This window comes from Trachemys scripta, chromosome 7 (assembly GCF_013100865.1).
Source record: "Trachemys scripta elegans isolate TJP31775 chromosome 7, CAS_Tse_1.0, whole genome shotgun sequence".
Lineage (NCBI taxonomy): Eukaryota > Metazoa > Chordata > Testudines > Emydidae > Trachemys > Trachemys scripta.
The window spans coordinates 81,685,767-81,708,404 of NC_048304.1; the positions used below are offsets into that span (position 1 = coordinate 81,685,767).

Below are 22,638 nucleotides of genomic sequence, written 5' to 3' on the forward strand. Positions count from 1 at the left end.
CTCTTGTATATTTGAGCAACAGAGGAGCTCTTTTCCTCACCTCTCCCTCCCATGATATCATCACAGAAGCTTCAAAAAATTTCAGAGAACCATTATCCCCCAAACACACACACACACACATACACACACACACACACACACACACACGGAAATTCTGACAGTTGATTTTAATGTTTGGAAAGACTATCACTATTAGACTATCAATATTTGCAACAGTTGAAGTGAAGACCACATATTCAAAACTGTCAAAAAGTGGTTACTGCTATTGTATAGTTTCTGAGACTAGAGCCTAGAAAGTTATAACATCTGAAGCTAGATTTAACAATTTGTTTCAGTAGGTGACAGGATACAATGATGGATGAGATGATTTCAGTAGGTTTTATATGCATCCAATAGAGGCAACCATCAGTTAACTTGGAAAGTGCGAACTATGTAACTTTAGTTGATTTTTAAAACCAATGTCCTTCTGTTTAAATATACATAATAATATGGACAGGAATGTCTGTACAAATATGTGGTAAAGCATAAGACGCAATATTCTAATGATGAGGGAAGACCAGTGTTGTGTATCCAATGGCCAAAAATATTTCTAACAAGCTAATTTTCTTCTCAAGTTATAATCCTTACTGCAGCCCTTAATTATTTCCTAATTAAAAGAGAAAACAAAACTAAAGAGATACATATTGAAAATGTTGATCCTGCAGATGTTAAATTCACACAAACTTCAAAATATTAACAGATCTCAGACAGCTTAAACTTATCCTAATTCCATATGTCTGCAATACTCAATCATTTGCAAAGTGCTGTAAGGATGAAAAATCAGTACCTCACAACACTGGATTTTAAAGAGATCATGAGCTCAGTAAGCAACAGCCAAGAGACAAACATACATTGTAACAGTTATGATAGAGTCTCATTTGCTGATTGTAGTTACAGTGGGCAAATGATATCACCTCCTATAGATAAGGTTGCATACTCTTCTTCTTAAAATACTCTTTCCAGAATCTCAGAAATGTCAAAATCCACCATTTGGACTTCAAACTTCTATGTTTGTCCTATACTGAAGGAAATTCCTTTGGAAAGAATAGGTTAAATGCCTCCAGAAATTTTAATGACTTAAGAAAGAGGAAGAAAAACAAAAATCTCATTTTTCATTTTAGTAAAAATTCTAAGCATGTTTAAAAAGGCAATAGTAAGAATGAACATGTTCTGAAATGTTAGGAAAAAATTAGTCATGATAAATTTGATAAAACTATACCTTACTAAAATACATCTTTGATTTTTCCCCTTGTCTCTCATTCCTAGACCTCTCTTCCTACACTCTTCCATATGTTATTACTGCCGTAGCAGTCTATCACAGGCACCTCTTGAGCAGTAGGCCTAAGTAGGGATAAGGAGGTCCTGCTTCCGTTGTATAAGGCGCTGGTGAGACCTCATTTGGAGTACTGTGTGCAGTTCTGGTCTCCCATGTTTAAAAAAGATGAACTCAAACTGGAACGGGTGCAGAGAAGGGCGACTAGGATGATCAGAGGAATGGAAAACCTGTCGTATGAAAAGAGACTAGAGGAGCTTGGGTTGTTTAGTCTGACAAAGCGAAAGCTGAGGGGGGATATGATTGCTATCTTTAAATATATTAGAGGGATAAATACAAGGGAGGGAGAGGAATTATTCCAGCTTAGTACTAATGTGGACACGAGAACGAATGGATATAAACTGGCCGTGGGGAAGTTCAGGCTTGAAATTAGACGAAGGTTTCTAACCGTCAGAGGGGTGAAATATTGGAACGGCCTTCCGAGGGAAACGGTGGGGGCGACGGACCTGTCTGGTTTTAAGATTAAGTTAGATAAGTTTATGGAGGGAATGGTTTAATGGTAAAACATAGTAGCCAAGAAAAACCAAGCAATGGTACGTAAATAGTATAATGGCCAACAAGGGTCAGGCTAGAGACTCTTGCCTACATGCTCGGGGTCTTATTGATCGCCATATTTGGGGTCGGGAAGAAATTTTCCTCCAGGGTAGATTGGCTGAGCCTCTGGAGGTTTTTCGCCTTCCTCCGCAGCATGGGGCAGGGATCACTAGCAGGAGGGTCTCTGCCGATTGAAGTCACTAAAACACAGGATTGGGGACTTCAACAACAGAGTCCAGGGAAGGGTCTTGTGGCCTGCAGCATGCAGGGGGTCAGACCAGATGATCATAATGGTCCCTTCTGACCTTAAAGTCTATGAGTCTATGAGTCTATGAGCCTAGCTTTACTAAAACAAAAAGTCACAGGTGCTTTATTTCTTGAGGGTTAAATTTAAAAAAAAATGTATTCATCCTTCCATGATCTAGGAAAGGATATTCCCAAAGCCTTTAAAAAAAATCAGGTTTCACACGAAAGGTTTCAGCATCTTGCCTGGTTCAGTCTAGGCACATGAGGTTTAATTCATCTAGCATCCACATCCAGTATATCTGTAGCTTTCAGCATTTAAATTGACTGCATAGCAATTCTAGTACACTGTTCTCAGCTTCCCAGTCTGACCATCTTGGTTTGAGTTGATAAGTTAACAGCTCTAATTCACAGATTTCAGCCTTACTAGCACATAAGGCTCCCACTCTTTCATAACCACCTGATTTAACAAACTCAGGAAAGCTGTTTTTATATGTCCTTTCCCCTGTCCTGATTGGACCAGACAGTGCTTTCCTCACCAAGCCTCACCTGGTTTTTCAGGGTCAAATCAAGACAATTAGTTTCTACTTATCCAGGCTAATTGTCATGGCAATCTCAACTAATTACCAGGTATCAGCACTCCACGCTTCTGGAACTCATTTAATTCCCAATGAAAGTGAAAAGGAACTAGATCAGCAAAATGCTGAAACATAACCAGACAAAGGTGGGGGAGGAGAACAAAGATGAGAATCAATCATACTACATTTGTATCCATTTACTCACTCAGTCATACCCACATGAACACAAGAGTTTTATAACTTTTATAAACTACAGAAACTTCTTAAAGAGGAAAAAACCTCCCCTAACCTCACAAACGCCCCAGACCACTCTAACAGACAATCCGAATTGCCAGTCAGCATCTTTGCTGCAATCCAAAGTGGGAACGCAGCACACCACATTGGCAGTAGACCAAGACAGCAAAGTGGAATGCTAAAACCCATGAAGATTCTGATCTTGAAAATAACCTCTTTAAATCCCAGCTTTTGTCACAAACATCTCAACTATGAAAAAGCACAGAGCCCTACAGAAAAAAAAATTCTCAAGAACATGCATCTTGGGGAACATGTAGGGGCTTGACCTCCATGGGGATGTCCAGTACTTCTGAGCTACTCTCTGCATTTTCTCCCACGACTCTTAACAATTTGCTGTTTGCTCCTGTGCCAAGCTCTCCCAACTCCAATGTAGAAGTGGGTGTTTATAGTTTGGAATATGCATAAAATATTAATGTCGTCAGCATTATTCTATGAAAGGAAATTCCTGCAGCTTTAGAAAGAAATTATATCATGAACAAGAGCACACATACAAAATGGAAAATGACTGCCTAGGAAGGAGTACTGTGGAAAGGGATCTGGAGATCACAGTGGATGAAAACAAGCTAAATATGACTCAACAATGCAACACTGTGGCAAAAAAAAGCAAACATAATTCTGGGATGTATTAGTAGGAGTGTCGTATGCAAGACATGAGAAGTAATTCTTCCACACTGATTAGGCCTCAACTGGAGTACTATGTCCAGTTCTGGATGCCACATTTCAGGAAAGTTGTGGACAAATTGGAGAAAGTCCAGAGGAGAACAACAAAAATTATTCAAGGTCTAGAAAACATGGCCTATGAGGGAAGACCGAGTCTGGAGAAGAGAAGACTGACGGGGGACATGATAACAGTTTTCAAGTACATAAAAGGTTGTTACAAGGACAAGGGAGAACAATTGTTATCCTTAATCTCTGAGGGCTTAAACTGAGCAAGGGCAGTTAAGGTTGGACATCAGGAAAAACTTCCTGTCAGGGTGGTTAAGCAATGGAATAAATTGTCTAGGGAGGTTGTGGAACCTCCATTATTGGAGATTTTTAAGAGCTGGTTAGACATACACCTGTCAGGGATGGTCTAGATAATACTTAGTCCTTCTTTGAGTGCAGAGAAATGGACTAGAAGACCTCTCGAGGCCCCTTCCAGTCCTACGATTCTATGATTCATCAAAAATCAGCTATATTTAACGCAGTGACAACAGTTAAGTATCATTCTACTTTTGAGGAAATTGAGGAAATGTACTATAACTAATTGAATTTATATGGTAAGAAGTGTCATGAGGGACCCTAAAATGCTGGGAAAACTAACCTTTCAGCAGTTACCCCTACAGACCGTGTGAATGAAAAATTTAAAAAGCAGCACCTAGACAGTTTTCAGAAGTGAGATCTATGTTTTTCTGCATCACAGATGTTTAATCACTGCCTTACCTAGGTTATAATTACTCTGATTGCTTATGTAGGCAATGCCCACCACAGCATGAGAGAGAAAGGAAAAAGCTTATACTTTGATAACTAGCATACTAATAGGGGTTTTGCAAATTGCATACACAATTAGTAAATAATGTTTAAATATTTACTGATTTATTATATAGAGGTAATTCACTTATAACAAATTGTTGATTTCCAACTAATATATACTGAACCATTCAATTGTGAAATACAAATAGCCATTTTGCTAGTGCAACATTTGCACTACCTTTTGAATAATTCAGAGAACCCTACCTTCATTAGTCTGGGAGCCTTCCTTCCAGGTTGGGAAACACTGCTTTAGCCCCCCTTAGGAAGTGAGAATAGGAGAAGCCCATACCTCCCCTCTACTAGGGATTGGTAGATTTGTGGAATCCAACACTCCTCTCTTGTTTTCTAATTGAGCTAAGTATTAGAGAAGTCAATAAGATTGACTAGCCCTGGAACACAGTGATCTACTGTGAGAGTGAGAAAAAGGTCTGGTGCCTTTAAATAAAGCTTTTCTCCCTTCCCATGGAGGTATAGCTAGCAAATAGGAAGACCTCTGGCCTGCAAACTATTGGTGAAGTGATCTACATTAAGGGGGAGAGTAAGAAACCTTGAATGCAGGGGGCTTTGTGTGGACAGTGGGAAGAAAAGGTTTAGTGGCTCCTTCAAGTCAGCCAAGCTAATTGTTGGGACCTTCTTTTAGCAGGTGTCCAGGGCAGGTACTCAAACCACAGAGGATTTGGTTCCCTGATAAACCAGAATTGCAAGAAGACTTTGGGGAAGGCATCCCCTAAGGAAGCATGATTGTGGCTCCCTATGTCTGATATTGCAGGGAGATAAGTTCCTCCACCCCATCTCCCCTTATCCCTCAAACAAGAGGAGGGCAGTAGGAACCCAACAACTGGCTGGAACTGGAAGGGGAGGGCTGAAGGCAGCCTTCCCAAATAGGTGGAAACAATTAAGGAACGACTAGACCTGCACTGTACAACTTATTACCTAATATTACCCAGGTGAGTTAATAAAGCTAATAAATCTAATTAAACCATATCCCTGGTGTATTGTCTTTCTTACTGCATGGCTGGGACAATGGGTGCCTTTAAATAACAAAGCTTTTCCCCTCTTCCCATGTGGATACAGAAAGCAAATAGGAAGACGTCTGGCCTGCAAACTATTAAGCTAGTTATTTGATGGGTGAAGCTCTGTTTGTATTATGTACTGTATTTTGTATTTTGGAGGGTGAACTTAATCTGCCATTTTGATATTTTAGAGTTTCTCTAATGTGAATAATTTCACTGGCACTTTATTTTTCTTTTACACAATAGTGTCAAGTCTCCTGGACTATTCTCAGTGGATGCCCCAGTCTCCTCAATACTGCACCTGCTCTTTCCCACGACACCTTTACAATGGAATGGGCACATGGCGCTGAAATTGTGACTCCACTAAAATCAATGGAAAAACTCCCATTAACTTCATTGGGCCAGAATTTCACCCAGAGACTTCAGTCACGGCCTCCGATATTGTCTAGAAAATTTTTCAACAGAACTAAATCAAGAACTCTCCAACTAAATGTTGAACAGTAGAACTGTTCCAAATTTTGTAATAAATCATTAAGCCCTCTGAACAAATAGCTACCTTACTTGCCATGAAAACACTAAAGAACTTTAAGCAAGTGGAAACTCAAACCTTTCTACTTCTTGCCAAGCATCTTGAGCTGTGTCAAACCTGAGGGTTTGATTATGCCACACGTCAAATGGAAAATAGTAAATATTACAACTAGCAAAAGCTGCATGTTAATGTACATGGGTAAAGAAGTGTATATAATATGTGGGTACGTGGGACAGGGGATGATTACTTTTCAGAAGCCATGGGAGACTTCGCCACATTAGCTAGTACTATTTTTGATGAGAAAACTTCACAATCCTATTAACAATTTGCCAGTCAGATGGAGTTATTCTTGTCAATAAGAATAATGAGTAATAATTTACTAGTTCTGGTCTGAGTTTTCAGTCTGTTACTTTCTCTCTGTGAAGTGAAACTGCTGTGATCCCCACCAACATATAGGTGCTTGCTCATAAATACAGCCACAATGAATTGATGATGATGATCTATCTGCAAAACTAGCATATGCCAGTTCACTAGATTATGATACATTTGGAGGAGGACGCAGGAGAAAGCACTTGCTGGTGAGGAATTTCTGCTAAATCTTTTTTTGTGTCCTCTTCTTTTGTTTCTGTACTTTTGCTCTTTTGCGCTATTGAGAGGTAAATACTATATTATCACTATAACTTGATATAGTAATTTTAAAGCAGTACAGCCGGGTCCAGTAACACTGAAATAACAGTTCAGAGAGACTATGGCATATTGGTCTACTTAATATATCTATCTCTAAATTTACAAAAACATATTTCCCTGAAAGTTAATAAGTCTAAACTAACTTTTGATAAAAGCTACTGCTTACCAAAAGAGCTGTAAGGAGGTATTGTATAAAATTAACCTTTAAATACAGAATCCAGAAATGTGGTCAAGACAAAGTAGTTGTCAAGTATCCTAAGTATTCAAAGCGTTTATTCAGCTAAGTGCATTATGGCTCTTCTAAGCATGGATAACAGTGAGCACCACCATAGCCAAAAGATGACAAAAAGTCAAAAATAGAAACTAATCTCGTTGAGTGCTGCAGTTTCCTTATATTGTTTGTGCATGCAAATATACAATTCCACATAGGCCTCAAGAAGGCAAAGGTGTTTAAACTAGAGAAGTATTTTTGTATTTATGAAAAAAGGTAGTGTGATATAGTCAAGGGAGGTCTAGTTAATTCTTTGCAATATAGAGTTTATGACATGGCACTTCTGACAATACTGCTTCTATGCTATTTGATCATTTTCTTAATTATAATAAGTAATGTTGTAAATATTTTTCAAACTTTAGTGCCTAAACCAAGGCACTTAAATAAAAATGACCTGATTTTCAGGAGTAATAAGCACCCACATTTCCTACTGTCTTTAGGGGAATGTTGGGTGCCCACAGTGACAGATAATACAATCGCACGCAATGTATTTAGGGACCATATTGTATTATGCTGTGTGTGATTGTGTTCTACTCCATGCAGGAGGGGTTACCACAGCTCCCACAGGAATTAAATACGCTGGGAGGTGATTAAAGTCAATCACTGAAACTAAACAGTTTCAGAGAGGTACCACCCCATGGAGTGGTTTGCAGATACTGGTTCCAGGTGTTTGCCTGCCAACTGCAATACACCTCTACCCCAATATAACATGACCCGATATAATACGAATTCAGATATAATGCGGTAAAGCAGTGCTCCAGGGGGATGGGGATGCGTACTCCGGTGGATCAAAGCAAGTTTGATATAACGCAGTTTCCCCTAAAACGTGGTAAGATTTTTTGGCTCCCGAGGACAGCGTTATATCGGGGTAGAGGTGTATCTCTCCTCCGAAAACATCCTGACTCCTAAATGGGCTTCAGACGTGGGATGGCTTGACACAGAGAAAACATTGCTACTGCTGGCATTGCTACTTTCTCCAGTGCACTGACAGAGGCTAAGCTGCAGAATGGCCTGACAACATACTCAGAGTAAACCAATAGAGCCAAATGCTCATAGAGAAGCAACTTCGAAGTATGGGGGAAACAGAAGGGATTCCTTCTCATAGCAGACCTCTTAAGTTCCGGTTATGTAATGATATCTAAATGATCTGATGATCCGTATCATACTTGAATGAATGGCTACAACATTCACTTATAAATCAAGAATTTAAATATTGGGATGCATCTGAAGAAGTGAGGTTTTTTACCCATGAAAGCTTATGTCCAAATAAATCGGTTAGTCTCTAAAGTGCCACCGGACTCCTTGTTGTTTTTGTGGATACAGACTAACACATCTACCCCCTGATACTAAACAAAAGAAGTGACTCAAGCAAAAGGATTCTGGTTGTGGTTTTAATTCTTCCAATAATTTAAACAGATATGTATGCTTTCTTCAACAGTGTAGAGAAGCTCAAAAGAACAGGCAATATTTCCCAGGCAGGTGTAAGACAAAGGATACATAATGGACTGTTTTTACCTTGATCAATTCAGAGGTAGTGGCAGGTAGAAGAGTCAACATAAACAAACCAGAACCTCCAAAAGTAGACAGATTGAGCAGCTACAGTACAGATTTGCTAATGTGTCTTGCCTGAAAGTCTTTTTCTGCTACTGAATTAATGCAGTGAGCAAAACAAGTTTAAAAAGAAAATGAGTATTTAAATTGGATGGTTAGGCCCAAATTCTCTGCTTCATTGAGCTTCTGCTCCATGCAAAAGAAAGATTGGAGCAATGTGAAAGCTGGCTACAGCACCCTGAGGTTCTGAGCAAATTTGTGCAATCCTGAGCCCTGGTGTACATTCAAGCAGCCTTTGGGCTTCTCTAATTTTTGCCACCTGTGTGTGGTTTCTAAGAGACTCCATCCCAGTTGCATTGCACTCTGGACACACCCTATATGCTGAGACCAGGTGGTGGGTGACTAGGTTGGCTCAGGAAACAGACATAGTGGCTCTGCAACAGCTGTGAGCTCCCCTACACTCTGGTGATGGAAAGGCCCTGAGAAGGCATTGAAGAATCTGGCCCTGCATGTTCTTTTAATACAGTTTTCAACATGTAATTATTAGGGCTGTCAATTAATCACAGTTATCTCATGCAATTAACTCAGAAAAATTAATCACTATTAATCGCATTTACAACAATAGAATACCAATTGAAATTTATTCAATATTTTTGGATGTTCTTCTATATTTTCAATATTGATTTCAATTACAACACAGAGTACAAAGTTCACAGTGCTCACTTTATATTATTTTTTATTACAAATATATGCAATGTAAAAATTATAAACAAAAGAAAAAGTATTTTTCAATTCATCTCATACCATTACTGAAGTGCAATCTCTTTATAGTGAAACTTACAAATGCAGATTTTTTTTGGTTATATAACTGCACTCAAAAACAAATCTATGTAAAACTTTAGAGCCTACAAGTCCACTCAGTCCTACTTCTTATTCTGCAAATTGCTAAGACAAACAAGTTTGTTTACATTGATGGGAGATACTGCTCCCTGCTTCTTACTTACAATGTCACCTGAAAGTGAGAATAAGCATTTACATGGCACTCTTGTAGCTGGTGTTGCAAGGTATTTAAATGCCAGATATGCTAAACATCTGTATGCCCCTTCATGTTTCGGTCACCATTCCAGAGGACATGCTTCCATACTGATCCTCGTTAAAAAAATAATTTGTCAATTAAATTTGTGACTGTATTCCTTGGAAGGATAATTGTATGTCTCCTACTCTGTTTTACTTGCATTCTGTATATATTTCATGTTATAGCAGTCTTGGATGATGACCCAGCACATGTTTGTTTTAAGAACACTTTCACAGCAGATTTAACAAAACGCAAAGAAGGTACCAATGTGAGATTTCTAAAAATAGCTACAGCACTCGACTCAGGGTTTAAGAATCTGAAGTGCCATCCAAAATCTGAGAGGGACGAGGTGTGGTGCATGCTTTCAGAAGTCTTAAAAGAGCAACACTCTGATGCAGAAACTACAGAACCCGAATCATCAAAAAAGAAAATCAACCATCTGCTGGTGGCATCTGACTCAGATAATGAAAATGAAAATGAACAAACGTCAGTCCACACTGCTTTGGATCATTATCGAGCAGAACCCATCATCAGCATGGACGCATGTCCTCTGGAATGGTGGTTGAAGCATGAAGGGACATATGAATCTTTAGCCCATCTGGCACGTAAATATCTTGCAATGTCAGCCACAATAGTGCCATGCAAATGCCTGTTCTCATTTTCAGGTGACACTGTAAACAAGAAGCAGGCAGCATCCTGCAAATTGTAACCAACCTTGTTTATCTGAGTGATTGGCTGATCAAGATGTAGGACTGAGTGGACTTGTAAGCACTAAAGTTTTATATTGTTTTATTTTTAAATGCAGGGGTTTTTGTACATAATTCTACATTTGTAAGATCAATTTTCATGATAAAAAGATTGCACTAAAGTACTTGTATGAGTTGAATTGAAAAATACATGTTTTTGTTTTTTTACACTGCACTGCAAATTTGTAAAAAAATAAATATAAAGTGAGCACTGTACACTATGTATTCTGTGTTGTAACTGAAATTAATATACTTGAAAATGTTGTAAATATCCAAAAATATTTAAAATAAATGGTATTCTATTGTTGTTTAACAGCACAATTAATTAATTAATAATTTTTATCACTTTTATCAATTTTTTAATCACTTGACAACCCTAGTAATTATTAAGAATTAAACATTACTAGTCTATGTTTAATTATGAATGTCATTGGAGTTCTATGGAGTTTATTGTGGAATTCTTGATACACAAGGATTTAGTAATAATGGTGGGAATATTTTTTAAAATTTCCCCAGTACAGAAATGCTAAAGGGGGAGCAATTATTTCCAAGACATACTGCATGGTTCAATGGCACCTACTGACATTATTAGTCAGATCATTCTGTTGCCTCTACAATTAAAGCCATTATCTTATGTTATGCAGCATCTCTCAAATGCAGCTCACCAGACCAGCTGAATTCAGACGTACAGTGGTGCTGGGATACTTCAGTGTTAGACAGGAAGGGTCTGTCACCCATTCAGAAGTCATCCCTATCTCCTGATAACAAAACAACACAGAACATTGTCATTCTGGCTGCAGAATTAGAGCCAAACTGTGCAAGTTGGAGCACCCCTGTTAACATTATGGGAAGTGAGGGCACCTTTCAGGATCAGGCTCATAATGCAGAGCTAGTGACTCTTTACTAGAGGGAAAGTGTGTGCAGAGGGTAAATTCAAGCACCAGAAGGAATTCTAACAACATTATTACTATTATACCTTGCTCTTATATAGCATTTTCATCAGTAGATCTCAAAGTGCTTTACAAAGGAGGTCAGTATCATCATGCCCAATTTAGGTATACTGAGGCACAAAGAGGAGAAGGGACTTGTCCAACATCAATCAGCAGACCAATGGCAAAGCCAGAACTAGAACTCTGGTCTCCTAACATCAAACAGATCAGGTCAGAGCCAGACATGCAAAGGGGAAACCTTACTCAGATGATTAAGACTTGTTTGGGAGAAGAGAAAGATGGGACTTTCCTCAAATATATTCTTAACTGCTGAAAACAGAAACACAATTTTTGTCTGACCATATGAATCACATTATGTCTGTTCATTAAACAGTTTGCAGAGTCATTGTAGCTGTGTTGGTCCCAGGATGATCTGAAGAAGAGCTCTGTGTGGCTCAAAAGCATGTCTCTTTCACCAACAGAAGTTGGTCCAATAAAAGATATTAATTTAACTACTTTGTCACTGTTCATTAAATGACGTTGACAGAAAAAGAGCATAATTCAAATCCAGGGCTGGTGCAAGGATATTTTGCGCCCTAGGCGAAACTTCGACCTTGCGCCCCCCCCTCCGGTCTGGGGAGCCAGGACCATCCCTAGCTATTTTGGTGCCCTATGCAGCCTCCCCCTGCGGGCCTCTATGGGAGGGGGGCGCTGGCCCCAGGTCTCCGTGGAGGACGGGGGAGAAGGGGCTGGCCACTTCCTGCAGGAAATGGAGTGACCCAGACCCAGCCTGCTCCGCTCCCCTGGCTCCCAGCCGCACCGCCGGCGAGTGCGGGGGCGGGTGGGGGGGCAGTTCCCCCCCCCAAAAGCCTGGGAGTCAAGGGAGCGGAGCAGGCTGGGGCTGGGTAACTCCACTTCCTGCAGGAAATAGCCAGCCGCCTCCCCCCCCCCCCCCCCCCCGGGGGCCCGGGGCCCCCCCCTGGGAGCCGGGGGAGTGGAACAGGCTGGGGCTGGGTCGCTCCACTTATCATGCGGTGAGTACAAGGTCGGGCCTGGCTGCAGTCTTCAGGGGAGCGTGGGCGGGACTGGGGTGGAGCGGGGGTGGGAAGAGGCAGGGTTGGGGCGGAGCAGAGGCGGGGGCCATGGAGAAGAGCCAGGGAACCCCCACTGCGGCAGCTCCCAGCTCTGCGGTGCCCCCCCTGCGGCAGCTCCCCCCCTCCACCCTGCGGCACCCTCCCGCCGCAGCTCCCTGCCCCCCTCCGCCCAGGTAGCTCCCCCTGCGGCAGCTCCCCACCCCAGCTCACCTCTGCTCTGCCTTCTCCCCTGAACACACCGGCGCCGCACCACTTCTCCCGCCTCCCAGGCTTGCCGCGCCAATCAGCTGTTTGGCGCGGCAAGCCTGGGAGGGGAGAAGAATTAGAGCGGGGGTGCCATACTCAGGGGAGAAGGCGGAATGGAGGTGAGCTGGGGCGGGGAGCGGTTCCCCTGCACGCCCCCCTCCCCCCCGTTACTTGCTGCGGGCAGCCTTCCCCGTGTCCCCCTGCTCCAGCTCACCTCCACTCCACCGCCTCCCCTGAGGAGCTCTTTTTGGTGCCCCCAACCACTTGGCGCCCTAGGCGGCCACCTAGTAGTTGCACCAGCCCTGTTCAAATCCTAAACTTCAATTATGTGAATCATATGTGACGGCATTAGGACAGAATCTTTTATTCCAATACACTGGTTAAAATCCAGCTTAGGTCAGTGATAACCAAAATTGTTTTCACCTGATAACTGGTTAGTGGCATTTATAAAATGGGCTTATTCCAGTTTCTGTCCTATGTGTGTTCACCCCTTCCATCAGCAACTCAACAAGAACTAATTAGCACCCTTTTTGGCAGTGTTTGAGAATCCAAAAACTAAACAGGCTTGGAGACCTAACCACCACCTCATCTGCAGGAAGTGGTCCCACCAAGGTCAGGGTTGATGCACCTTATGGGAAAGCTTGCATTAATATTGTCCACACTGAATAAACAGAACTTCAGTTTCTAATGCTTTCAATGTCACTTTAGCAAGCACTACCTTCATTTAAAATAAATTAATTCATTCTCCAGTGTACGGTGTGTTGGTACATGTTTACATATATACCTACCTCAAGCTCATCAAGTGCATTTCCTAGCATAGCTGAATGAGACGTAGGATGAACCCTTTGATTACTAATTCCTTGAGAAGCATTAGAAATGACATTGAGAGCGCTCTGTATTTCATTGCAAATTGAGTCCTTGCTGGCTATAAGAGATGCAACATCTGAATGTTCCAAACAAGCTGAACAAATTGAATGTAGAAGAGACGAATTTTCCTTCAGAGAAGCACGTGCTGCTGCAATTTCATCTCGTTGATTGCTAGATTTCAAATCCTGCCAGGAAAAGAAGAGTTTTTAAAGCACACTAAAATTGACAAGTAATGTAAAACCAAATTAGTCCATTCTGTACTATATTTGCTAAAGGAAACAGTGAATTAAATTTCAACAAAGATTGATTTACTATAACTTTCTTTTGCAGCACTTTATTACATATTTTTAAAATAAGATGAAATTTAGATGAAAGCAGAAATTAAACTGAGGGAAAGGAAGAGGAACAGGAAAAAAAACAGGATTTTTAGAATAGCTGAAGCCCCTGCTTCCAGCCTCGGTTCCTTCAAACTGTGGGCAGAAGAGTGAACTGAAAGACACAAGAATGAGTGGGAAAATGAGAAGGAAGTTGCTGACAGCCTGAAATTCAATTGAAGTCAATAAGGACCTGTCACAGGGTGGCTGGCCCCATAAACTGAAGGAAGTCCAGTGTCCCTGTGCCAGAACAAGTGCTCCCATTTGGGCTAATTTAGGGGATGGGGCTGCACCTGGAGCTATAAGGGGTCAAAGAGTGACCAAGTGAGAGACAAAGCTACAGAACACAAAAAAGCAGGACCCTCAGACTCCCCTGGGAGGGGAGACAGCAAAAGTCTGAGATGTAAAAGGAGAGCTGAGGAACTGTTTAAGTTTGGACAATAAAACTGCCTAAAAAAGACTGTGGGGGCAGCAGAGAGTCCTTGGCAAGCTGAGGAGAAGCCCTGCCTCATGACAGAGCCCTTCCATTGGCATTGCATCTAAATGTATTATCTAAAAAAAAAAAAAAAAATGCAGTAGCCACTTCATTACTCATCAGATGATGGCTGGAAAATGGCACTTTCAGTATTGAATAAACAGGGCCCTTGTTCCAGCCTATATTTTTGTGGAGGCCTGGGGGATCACCAAACCAGATCTTGCTTCCTCAGGATATTTTGGAAGACTCAGGGGCAAAGCAACAGAGAGGGAGCCTTAAACAGAGCAGATCACTGCTTCCCTCACTGATCATTTGCTTAGGATAAATTGAACTATTGTGTAATATGTCTTTTTAATCATCAGTAAGCCATTGTATAAATTAAATCCCACATTACAGAGGTGGGTTCTTTCATACAACATAATCCCACCCTAGCATTCATCTGCACCTTGTTGTGTCTTAGCAAGGTATCTGGTGACTATGCAGCCAAGAATATTATTTTATTTTTATATATATAAATAAAGAAAACAAGCATTATGAAAAGGATTGGAAAGCAAAGGCTCTGACTCTGTAGGTATCCAATAAAGTTACTAAGGACTTGTCTACACTTGGCATATTATATAAATACATATGGCCCCTCTACTCTCATGTCAAACCCAGTAAGCAGGCAACTTATATTTGACTCAGGGGCAGTACACCAGCTCTCTGAGGAAGCTTCACCTTCTGGAACTAAACATCCAAGAACATGAAGCTCTAGGGATAGCACAGATATTTTTATGCTTTTATAGTGAGCTGTGTTATCACAGCCACCTATATGCAAGTTTATTTAGAAATGCTCCAAGTTTCTAGATATTCATCCATTCCACAATTAAATTCCTTGATCGTCAGTTCTAGCCTCTATCAACTCGATCCATATCCCAATTATTCTCTGAATTAAAAATCTCTTCTCAACATCCACTCTCCACAGCTGGGATACATGCAGGGACCTGGGCATTGCAATGCTCAGTGTTGTGGCACCTAGAAATCTCAGGACTAACACTGATCCACAAAGCCTGAGTTAGGTGCATAGGCTCCCAATACAATGAAAGAGGAGAGACAGATACATAAGAATGCAGTCCACAAAGCCAGCACACTAGGACTGGAAGCCTAAGCTAGCCAATAGGAGATGCTGACCAGAATGGGTGTGCTGTAAACTCTATTCCTCTCTCAGATATAGATACCTAAGTCTGGGCTACATGAAAGCACCTTGCTCTGCTAGAGATCCACAAACTGGGGGAAATCAGTGCGCAGCCGCCTAAGTTGCATGCAAGACCTGAAACAAACCAACTGGGGGACCTTCCTTAAACCTTAAGCCTATTGGATAAGGTACTCACCCAGAATGTGGGAGATCCCAATTCATGTCCCCCTGAAGGATCTGAAGAGGGATCTGCTACCTCTCAGGTGAGTGCCCTAAACACTAGACTATTGAATCATTCTAACTCTTTCTCTGGTCCAATTAATTTTTAAGTATCCCATTGTTTAATTAAAGTGGAAAAAGTTCAATAAAAGAGATTGAGGGAGCCCCATGTCAGACTATTCCATAGCCTAGTGGCCACGGCACTCACCTGAGAGGTGGCAGATCCCCATTCAAATCCCTTCTCCCCTGGAAGAGAGGGGGACCTGAAATGGGCGTCTCCCACATCCTGACTGAGCATAAAGGTTATAAGAGAGGTCCTCCTCCCTCTGATGATTTTGTGTGAACTTGCCTGAGTGATTCAATTCAGTAGGCATGCTCAGGGGCACCTACTGGAATTAACCCTATACACACACACAACTTAGGCTGCCAAACGTGAATTTCTCTGAGGCTTAGGCATCCAGACACCCATCATGAGGCATGCTCAGGAAGGAGATATGTCCCTGGGCACCTACATGCCCAGAAGTTTAGGCACCTATAGGTTAGGACGCAGACGAGCGAGAGTTTTATGGATCATGGTGATACCTAAACACAGGACTTAGGTGCCCCCAAAATGGGACAGAGACACCAAAGTACTTTTGTGGATTCATACCCTAAGTCTCCTTATGTTTAGTCCTTGCCCATAAATTTTACTAAGGTAAACAAAGTTCATTCACAGATTGCTGTGTGGTTGCCACATAAATATATTTGTATGTTACTTCTGAATGTTCTCCTCTTTTTGAACTTAGCTATATACAGCTTCTTCAGCCTTTTCCACATGTCACCCCCAAAACAAAGTTAGAGTCTAAGATTTTAATTTCCTTTATGAAGCAAATTCAAAGTCTCCATAACATTTCAAATGAAGTATTTTCTAATTCAGTCATTGTCTCTGAGTTAAATGCAGTTGCCTTAGTTATATATCTTAGAACATCATTTGCTTTTTTACATAATGCATTCATTGTGACTCCATCATCACTGACTTTTTCCTTTATGTCCCTTTCTTATTTTTTTCCTGCAGTTGTACTCTATTAAATATATATTCTCTTTCATTAAGTCTATATGCATGCTTGAGACATAGAATACCCTTTGTCACTTGCCCACTTCCCTAATTATTATAATATGTTGCTTCCTCAGGAAGTATTCACTTGCTTCCTATCTTAATATTATCAATGAATTTTTATCACTCTAAAACTTTAATAATCTTTAAGACCATTTATGTAATATTAAATAAAATTAATCTCTGCAATGAGTTTTGGAGGACACAACTCAGAACCTCCCTCTAGTCACTCGGTAACACTGGATATAATCCTCTTCACTCTTGCTTCCATCTAGCTTGTTATACAGGACTCAGATTTTAGTATTAATGCCTAAATATTTTACCTTTCATTATTATTTTTGTTACAGTAGCACCTAGGTATTCCAACTGAGACCAGTACACTATACAAAAACAAAATGAGAGACAGTCCTTACTCCAAGGTAGATTTTTAAAGGTATTTAGGCATCTAAAGATGGAGATTGGCTCTTCTGAAAGTCCCATTAGGTGGCTATCTCCATCCTTAGATGCCAAAATACCTTTAAAAATCTGGCCCTTACAGTGTAAGCAGATAAGACAGACATAGGTGGGAAGGGAAACAGGGGCACGGAGACAGAACCGACTTGTCCAAGCAGATCAGAGGCATAACTGGGATTAGAACTCAGGTCTTGTCTCTCCCAGTCAAATATTTTATCCACTGGATCAAGCTGACCCCACCCTCTAAAATGTGAGGGGAGTCTCCAGATGTAGAACTCTCAACATGATTATTATAGAGGGAAAAAGTGAATGGAGAGATAAATCCAGAATTTGCAATTTAAAAATTAATTTTGCTTTACACTGGTATTTTTTTAACCCACAGATTAAAATTATATTAATAGTTTTCTCTTCTTGACTAATATATGCTGGCTAACACGTGCACACACACACACACACACTCATTAAGCACCAACGATATTAAGCACAAATATGGTAACAATGATATAGCCTAAACTGGCCTATACCATAATCCTGTTCACTTATGTTAAGTAACCCATGACACCTTACATTTATGGAAGTAAACATTTGGCATAAGCAGGCAGGAAACTTGTCAAAATCAAGATACTTTCATTTCACGTCTTAGTACAACCTAGGGACGTACCTTCATGGAACGCTAATATGAACAGAACAACAAGTTAGGAAACTGGGCCAAACTGATGGGTTGGATTTTAGTGACATGTAAAGAGATGTGTAACTTGTAAAATCATCATATAAATAAAGTAGTAATATTTGCAAATTAATTTGGATACTGTTTTAAAAGTCAACATTTTGAATAGCTTATTCCAAAGTCATCTGCAACTATCTTTAAAGAATCACCAAATACTCACATCTCTCTGAACTAGGAAAGACTAGATTACAACATGACCTATAGGGTCTGGAAGACAGAGCCTCTCAATTAAAATAAAAAAAAATTACAAAACCTGCCTGTTCCTTGTCAGCATCCCACTCCTAAACTTTTTCAGGTTTCATGGAATTTTTGCTGCTCTACTTTTGGAAAACAATGTTTTTCCTAATGATTTTGCATACTTAAGACTTAACCTACCTACTATGAAGAATCTCTCCTCTCTCCCAAGCTCTTCATTGACTTCTAGAATAAGGTGCAGATATTATACACAAGTACCAACCACACATTTAAACCCATCCAATATATAGAAGCCACATCCACACAAACAGTTTTAAAAGTGTGAGAAACAATGTTCGAACAAAGATATGGCTATAACATTGTTTGCTTTCACTAACTGTGATACTGAAAACAAATCCACTTAAGTAAATCCTTACTCCTATGAAGAATCCCAATGAAGTCAAACAAAATTGTAGCAGATCTGTTTGCAATAACAGGACCAATAACCCAACTATATTCAGACACTACAGGTAGGACCAAATCTTCAAAGGTAGTAAGGCACCTAAAGAGGCAGATTTTAAGTAGGACTTTCAGACACAGGTTAGACACCTAAATCCCATTGATTTCACCTGCTGATACACTTTTAATAATCCCAATAAGCACTTATCTGCCTCTTTAGGTACCTAAAACATCTTTAAAAAATCCATCCCTATCCCTATTTTCTGAATACTGTTTCTGTCTGTAATACTGTTTCTATGTTGCTGTTTTTTTAAAAGCCTTCCTATCCACACTGGTCAGTGAAACAGTGTTAAACTCATGCTAAGCAGAATTGCATTAGGAAACTTTACATAGCAGTTTTTGGGTGAGCCCTGCTTGGCAAAACACCATTCCTGCTCCTAGTGTGGACAGGGCAACAGGGGGTTGGGTAGAGGAAGTGAGAGAGATTCCTTGGTTTAAAAACAGTTAAAAAATACTGTTTGAAGCCTTTACAAAATGAAGAGCAAAAATATTTAGGCGACCAAAAAGGATTTTCTCACTTCATTATTTTCCTCTCTTGACAGGAGAAGAGAGCTTCTGGACTTCATTGTCACTGTATGAAAGCAGAAGGGCATTTCCTGTGTCGTGAAGCCAACACTTTTATCATAGAGACTAGCTGTCTTCTCCAATGGTGCCATATGGCAGGAAGCTAGAATTTTAAAATTTAAAACAACAAGGAGGGCACTCCTGCTTTCCCCACATCTAACTAAGTGGGAGTGAAATAGTTAGCTCACAGAAGTCTTGCTGTATCTTTTCAGATTTTAAAGCAGTTTAAAAATATAGTTGAAAGTTAGTAAGCAAGCATCTTAGAGACTACTTTGGCAAACCTCCAAGTGTTTCTTTTCATTTAATTTATCTCCCACTAAGATAGAAAAATGCAGAATATTAAATATTCTGGAAGTTTAATTAAGTCAATTATCAGATTGGGATATAAAAGGAAATTAGGATGCCACATCTGGATTTTTATCCATAGCAAATGCATCAAAGCAGCGTAACATCACTGGTGCTCAAACTGAGCCAGCTTGCAGCAAAATTCTCACCCTTTCAAGGATTGTCTTCACTAGGGGAAGGGGGGAAAGTATTTTAAATGTGTTTAGTCAGCTAATTTATGTTAATTAAAATGTGTTAAAAGGCAAGTGTGGTTTTAACACTAATTAGCCAGGGTGAAATGAGGGTTCATGTTAACCAGCTTATACATGTTAGAACTACAACTTGCATTTTGTACTCTAGAATTTGAGCACACACTAGTTAACATGTTACCTAACATATGTTAAAAACCAGAGCTGGCTCCAGGGGTTTTGCTGCCCCAAGCAGCAAAAAAAAAAAAAAAAAAAAAGCCGCGATCGTGATCTGCGGCGGCAATTTGGCGGAATGTCCTTTGCTCCGAGCGGGAGTGAGGGATCGTCCGCCGAATTGCCGCCGAATAGCTGGACGTGCCGCCCCTCTCCGGAGTGGCCGCCCCAAGCACCTGCTTGGCAAGCTGGTGCCTGGAGCCAGCCCTGTTAAAAATACAATCTTTTTTCCTACTGTAGACATAGTGTCATATACCAACACAGTTAGAGAGGGAGCAGGTGTATCCCAGGGAATTATAAATCCCCTGCTCCACCCAGCAGAAAAAAGGTCCTTAAACTCAAAAACCCACTGTGACCTTGAGCAGCTGCAGAAGAAATTGTCACTGGTTGAAGATCAGGAGCAAAGGAAAGAGCTCTGAAGCAACATGGGATGGAGGGAGGGAGACTAGGAAAACTAGATGAATTCATCAAAAGGAAGAAAAGCAGAATAAAGGGGGAGGCAGTGAGATCAAGTAGAGAGAGACTGGCAGGGCTGCCCAGAGGATTCAGGGGGCCTGGGGCAAAGCAATTTTCGGGGCCCCTTCCATAAAAAAAAGTTGCAATACTATAGTCTCATGGGGGCCCCTGTGGGGCCCGGGGCAAATTGCCCCACATGCCCCCCCCCTCTGGGCAGCTCTGGAGACTGGATTTGGACTCAAAAGACTTGGGCTCTAGTCTCAGTTCTGCTATTACTTGTTGGTGACCTTGGACAAGTCACTTCACCTCTCTGTAACTTATTTTCCCATCTGGAAAATGTGGATGAAAGTGCTTTCAAATCTACTGATAAAACATGCTATATAAAAGCTAGATATTCATAAGAATATAATTTTCTCTTTTAAGATGGTGTGAGAGAAAAATGGCAAGAACAAGAGGAAGGAATAATAAAAATACTGATACTCAGATACAAGTGTTAGGAACCTTAAAAAGATAGATTAAACAAGGCTCCAACTCCTTTTATAGTCTGATTGCAACTAACTGACTATCTGCTTTTAAGACTCATCAATAATTCATTATTAATGTGCACCCACATGCAGCTCCTGATACCAGGATGATCTACATCCTTATCCAGGGTCCTAGAGCCTCCAATCCTTTTATACCCTTCCCTAACTAATGCACTGCCCAGGGCTTCATTTTTAACATCTTGGCACAATCCATGCTGAACCTAAGGCCCAAATTTCCCCATTGTTGCAGTAATACATTTCTAAGTTTTCTAAAAGGCAGGGCATTTTATGACATTATATTGTTAACCCTATCTACTTTTGTCAACATTTCAGTGTTTAATTCTTAACTTGGTTTGCATTTCTGGGACACTGACGGGCTGCAGTAACCAGTTGCTCAGAATCTGTAGTCATCTCTGCATTTGGACCTTTTAGTGTTAAGTTTACATACTAGAGAGACTAGGAGGTAATATATTTTATTGCACCAAATTCCATTGATGAGAGAGAGAAGCTGTCAAGGTCACACACAATTCTTCTTCAGGTCTGGGAAATGTACTCAGAGTTTCACAGCTAAATACAAGGTGGAACAGATTATTTAGCAAAAGTAGGTTTCAGAGTAACAGCCGTGTTAGTCTGTATCCACAAAAAGAAGAACAGGAGTACTTGTGGCACCTTAGAGACTAACAAATTTATTAGAGCATAATAAACGAAAGCTTATGCTCTAATAAATTTGTTAGTCTCTAAGGTGCCACAAGTACTCCTGTTCTTCTTTTAGCAAAAGTAGTTAACACATATTTCAAGAGACCATTCAAGGTAAAGTGACCCATGAATGCCTCTCCATTTATAGGAGGGGGGGGGAAGCTGGAACAGTGGGTTATAGATTGTTGTAATAAGCCATAAATCCAGTGTCTCTATTTGGTCCATGTCTCTCTCCAACAGAAGTTGGGACAATAAAAGATGTTACTCACCCACTTTGTCTCTCTATTATCCTGCGACCAACAGCTACAACACTGCATACAAGTTGACCTGTGTAATTTAAACACCACGTTATCTTTTAAGCCAAATATAGCATTTGTTTCAGTAAAAAAAGAGAATCCAGTCTTCATTGTCGGAAATCACTGGCATATTAATCATTAATATGTCAGAACTGTCACGTTAATGTCCACCTTTGAAAGTAAAGAGGTCTGAACTTGACATAATCGTGTGGTGATCAAGACTGTTTAGAATCCAGTGCAAGACTAAATATGAACAACCAATCATGGCAACAGATTGACAAAAATGGGAACACTTGTGTGTACACCTCACAGAGGTATGGAAAACAAAGCTGCAGCAATCACAGTAGAACTTGGAAGTATATGATTGGTCCTTGAAAAAATGAATGAGAAATGGCAACACTTACAGAAACACCAGCAGTATAGGTGCCAGAAGAGGAAGCTTTTAACACCAAGAATTATTTTAATGTTTTTACAACAATTTATTATTTCTCTATGATCTAATCATCCTTCTGAGATTCATGAAGAAGGTCCTTTACAGGCCTTTTTGGCACTGTCCCCCCACATAGCATCTTGTGGAAGGTATTGTCGTGGAAAAAGTCACCCACGC

The 22,638-nt window shown here is 40.5% G+C and overlaps 1 protein-coding gene across 1 annotated transcript in view; it reads right to left on the reverse strand.

Annotated features, from left to right (window-relative positions):
• CTNNA3 (catenin alpha 3) overlaps nt 1–22,638 on the reverse strand; it is a 960,805-nt gene that overhangs the window by 738,021 nt on the left and 200,146 nt on the right. Inside the window, exon 6 of the mRNA XM_034775301.1 lies at nt 13,463–13,726. Within this exon, the coding sequence (XP_034631192.1) occupies nt 13,463–13,726 (264 nt within the window). The remainder of the gene's footprint in view (nt 1–13,462; nt 13,727–22,638) is intronic.